This window comes from Cucurbita moschata, unplaced genomic scaffold, assembly GCF_002738365.1.
Source record: "Cucurbita moschata cultivar Rifu unplaced genomic scaffold, Cmos_1.0 Cmo_Scf00002, whole genome shotgun sequence".
In the NCBI taxonomy this organism is placed as follows: Eukaryota; Viridiplantae; Streptophyta; class Magnoliopsida; order Cucurbitales; family Cucurbitaceae; genus Cucurbita; species Cucurbita moschata.
The window spans coordinates 2,321-7,368 of NW_019268518.1; the positions used below are offsets into that span (position 1 = coordinate 2,321).

Consider the following 5,048-nt stretch of genomic DNA (forward strand, 5'->3'; position numbering starts at 1 on the left):
TTGCCAATCTCAATCAATCATGACACATAATTGATTAAGATATTTAAATCTTATTTAAATATCTTAGATTCTCTCTTTTTGTTTAATTCGTAAATAAAACAAAAATGCGGTTAAATATATCGTATATATGTAACGCATATTCCCTAATTTAAATTCGAACACTTCGAACTCACTCGTCACACTGTTTTATGGTTTAGTCCGATATGAGCTAGCAGAGGGACCTAATGGACCTATAGATCATGGGCTCCAACGATCCAAGATTAACTGGCTAAACTCATTAACCTTGTTAACCAACATTCGTTAAATACTAGGACATTCCACTATAGCCTAGTAGTTGCACTCCCCTCACTATAGATATATTTCTGTACATTTGATATAACCATGATTACTAAGTCGATCCTTCACAGGTTGTTCATAACTAGAGCTTGGTCAATTTACCGTTTTACCCGTAAAGTTACTTCTTGTTCCTTATGTCTCACTGATCCTCTAATGAACAATTGGTTTGTGGTCAAACCAGTAAACCGAATCCCTCTCAGGCTAATGAGAGGGTGGGGCCCCTTGTTCAAGACCTAGAGTCAGTGCTTAAGGAAACTACCTCTCTTCTATCCCTAAAAGTGGGTAGGAGCGAATTCCATCTTGCACCCCACGTCCCCAGCCATTCACCCAGTCTTACCCCTTAAATGGGAAGCCTATTGAATCGACGAACTAGAGCCACTCTCACCCATGCAAATCTAATGATAATTTCGAATAAACAGGAGTTCATGGTTAGCTCAGAATTAAAACCGAATTACCTAGGTTATCGAATGAAAAGAAAATCAGTCTCAACAGTAAACGACATTATAAAGTGAGAGTGGTTTTCTTCATGGTCTGATCTTATGAAATACTCATTGCATAGGACGCCCCCACTCACATGTCTCCACATGTACAATTTAGTGATCACATTGTTTATATCATATACAAAAGTGAGCCGCATCCATAGTGTCCCCAGAATAAGGTACTCAGCCTTATCCTTATACTATAGATCATTTTGATTATATCCTTGAACTTGATCCACTCTTATGTCTCTACATATAGTTCAAGTAATCATACTAAAGCCAGAGTGTTCTTAGTTTATTGGATTTAGATTAATGATCGTAAAATTCACTTTATTCAATAACAATCTTTACTGAATAAACAACAATAATAACTTTATTGAAAATAGAATATGTTTTTGTTTACAAACTATGAGTTTTAGGACATAAAACCCAACAAACTCCCACTTCGACTAAAACTCTAGTGGGGTTTTATAACGTTGAGTAGAGAGAAATACAATAAACTAGGGCATCACATACTCATGACTTTTCTCCCACTTGTCCTAGATTACATAACTCGTAGTCCAAGACTCACTAGGTGCCCTTCAAACACTTCAGCCGTGAGGGGCTTTGTAAATGGATCAGCAATGTTGTGCTCTGAAACTATCTGTGTGACGATCACATCTCCTCGTTGCACAATCTCCCTTATGAGCCGATATTTGCGCTCAATATGTTTTCCTCGCTTATGGCTTCTTGGTTCTTTTGAATTTGCAACTGCTCCACTGTTATCCCAATAAAGAGTGACGGGAAGATGCATATTTGGAACGACTTCCAAATCAGTTAAGAACTTCCTAAGCCATACAGATTCTTTCGCTGCTTCACAAGCAGCAACATACTCAGCCTCCATGGTGGAATCAGCAATGCAACCTTGCTTTATGCTTCTCCATATTATTGCTCCTCCGTTCAAAATTTTAAGAAAATATTAACATTATTTACTTATTTTTGAACATGTAATTAACCAATTCAATTTTAATATATATTTTAAAAAATTGGAGAAGAATAAATAAATAAAATTATGAAACTAAATAAAACAATAAATATATACCTACAAGATTAACAATAATCAGGTGGATTAAGTTTCATTAATCCTAAAAAAAAATTCATAAACTAGCTAAATCTAGAAAATTTTCACTTATTTGAACCTAATCAAAACAAATATCTAGCCCGTAATTAAACATGGAAGCGAGAATGAATTTATTCTCTTTGAATTCCCAAACATGGCATAATTAGTTCATAATTCATGGTTTTCCCCATCACATTCCATATTAAGTTTTCCATCTCTATATACATCATTCCCTCATTCTCAATCTTCATCTCATCTCTCATCGAAATTATGTGGACTCAAACCCTTCCGATCATGGTCGCTTTCATTGCCACTTTCATTTTCCTCCTCGCCCTAACCAACGCTCAAAACGCCCCCGGTGACTACCTTGTGCTTCACAATCGAGCTCGAGCCCAGGTCGGCGTCGGCCCCATGCAATGGAGCAACACCGTGGCCGCGTACGCTCAAGCCTATGCGGAAAAAAGAAAGGGTGACTGCGCCATGATTCACTCAACCGGGCCGTACGGGGAAAACATAGCCGCTGGGTACTACCCTGAGTTCACCGGGGCGGATGCGGTGAAGCTGTGGGCGAACGAGAAGCCGTTGTATGATCATGCGTCGAATAAATGCGTGGGTGGTGAATGTGGGCACTACACTCAGATGGTGTGGCGAAGCTCGGTCCGACTTGGATGTGCTAGAGTGCCCTGTAAGGCTAATTCTCAGTTTGTTGTTTGTAATTACGATCCTCCTGGCAACTATATTGGGGAAAAGCCTTATGATTCTTTGGTGGTTTGAAGAGATTTGGTATTAAAAATTTTATGAATGGTAATAAAGTTTATGAGAGAATCATGATGAATTTATGAATTGAAATAAAGGTATGGTATTGTCTACAATAGTATTATATTGTCTAGAGCATAAGCTTTTCTAACTTTGTTTTGACTTCCTTACTTATAAACTCATCATCATAGAGTCTCGCCTCTCATTAAGTACACCACATAGAGCCACCTTTGAAGCCTATAGATTACCTATGATCATAGAGCCTCCCCTCGAACAAAATACACCATAGAGCCTCCCCCGAAGCCTATGGATTTCTAAAAGAAACACTTTCTTTCTCTTAATTGGTCAAATGTGTCATCTTTCTCGCTTTCTTTCTCTACTACTCAAAGTGAAGCTGTCATATTATAGAAGAATAAGAGGATGAACTCGAGTTATTTGAATGAACTACTTCCTCCAATTAGAGGATCAAATTAAAGCTTTATTACTCCTTACCGAACCATTTCATTTAAAAAGACTTCATTCTTTAGTGATAGCAATTATTTATTCACACCATACAGACTTATCAATCAATTATTTATTCACACCATACAAACTTATCAATGTATAAATTATTTGATTCCACTATTATTTAGCTATTAGCAATGGTAAAGAAAAGACCAGTAAATAAGTTTTTTTTTGTTGGAAAGGCTTGATGAGAATCAGATCAATATCAAAGTATAAATGATGGTTGCACCATATCAATGAGTGTTGATTTACAATTTATTTGTTGTAAAGCTTTATCCAATGGTTGTTGAGTTGCACTTATTGTTAGTATGTTTTGGTAGGTTGTTTATCATGAAGGCGGAATGTAGTTTTCTAGATTTTAAGCATAAATGTTTCAACGTGTCTTTTTAGTTTTATGTATGTTTGTTTCCGAAAGCCTCTTGAAGATAGAAAATTAAAAGATTTATTGGTCATATTTAAAATAACAACTTTTATTATATAATATAATAAAAAATATTTTTTTAATTAGGTCATATTTAAACAAAACATTTCAATACATATGCAATATAAATTATAAATTATATATATATATATATATATATATATATATATATATATTTAATTTATCGTGAATATTTCTCTCTTAATATGAAGATTACAAATCAAAAATATTTTTTCCTTTATATTTAATATATAAAATTATTAAATATTAATCTGAATCTTTTTAACTTTTATTATAATTTAGGTTCGTTTGACCGGTGTTATAAACTTTAATAATATAAAATTAATTAATTCTTTTTTGTTCATTAATTATAGATCAATATACTATAGACATATAATTGAACTCTTGTACCCTATAATAAGTTGTGTTCATGTATGTAATCACTACAATCAAGTCGATTATCAATTCTAAACGAATTATTTGTAACTATCGTTAGATTAAAAGTTTGTTTTACCCTTGTAAATATATTTTTCACTATAAGAACTACTGAATTTCTAATTAACAATTTTTTTACCATTAACTATAAACTAAGTCATACCAATGAGAGAGGGTGTGCTCTCATTGTTTAAGTTTACAAATTGATAGACATATTGAATTGGTTGTGAAAGTCATTCTCACCTATACAAATCAAATACAAGTTTCCTGTAAGGAATAGTTCATAACTCACTCAAGATTAAAATCGCGTTACATATTATCATCCCATAAAATACTAATCTTCTCAATCAACAAATTTAGAAGAAGAGATTAAATATTTCGTAATTCAATCTTAAATATTTTGTGTGTTTCAAAGCTAATATTCTAATAACAAATATAAAATAGATATTTTGTGCTTTTGGCTTCCCCTCAAGGTTTTCCACATCTTGGCTGACACACGGTTCAGTGTTTGGGTCTGATACCATTTGTAATAGTCCAAGTTCACAAGTAGCAGATATTGTCCAGTTGGCTCGTTATGTAATGTAGTCAACCTCACAGTTTGAAAATGTGTCTACTATGGAGAGGGAGAAGTTTTCACATGCCTATAAGGAATGGTTAGTTTCCCTCTCCAACTAATGTGACTATATTGCACAAAATATTGAGGTCATTGAATGCAAAATTTAGAAGAACCAACTCCATTGTATAACTTCTCTCAAATGAGACCTCAACTCAAAGAATTATGTCAAATCAACACATAGTGAAGGAAAAAATAGAAATTTAATACAAATTTAACGGCAAAATAGATAGGTAAGAATTGTCCCTTTGGAGCCCCTATTATTATGTAACATAGATTTAATAGTTGGAGAACCATCTACCCGTTTTCCACCTTAATATATTACTATAGGGTCAAATCTCCATTAGTAAGAATATATATATATATATATATATATATATATCTTACTATATGGATAACTACATG

General features: G+C 33.6%; 1 protein-coding gene across 1 annotated transcript; it reads left to right on the top strand.

The window, feature by feature from the left end:
- Positions 1-2,184: 2,184 nt before the first annotated feature.
- On the top strand, positions 2,185-2,688 carry LOC111456485 (basic form of pathogenesis-related protein 1-like). The gene has a single exon (XM_023098362.1). The coding sequence runs from the start codon at positions 2,185-2,187 to the stop codon at positions 2,686-2,688; it is 504 nt and encodes a 167-aa protein (XP_022954130.1).
- Positions 2,689-5,048: the final 2,360 nt, after the last annotated feature.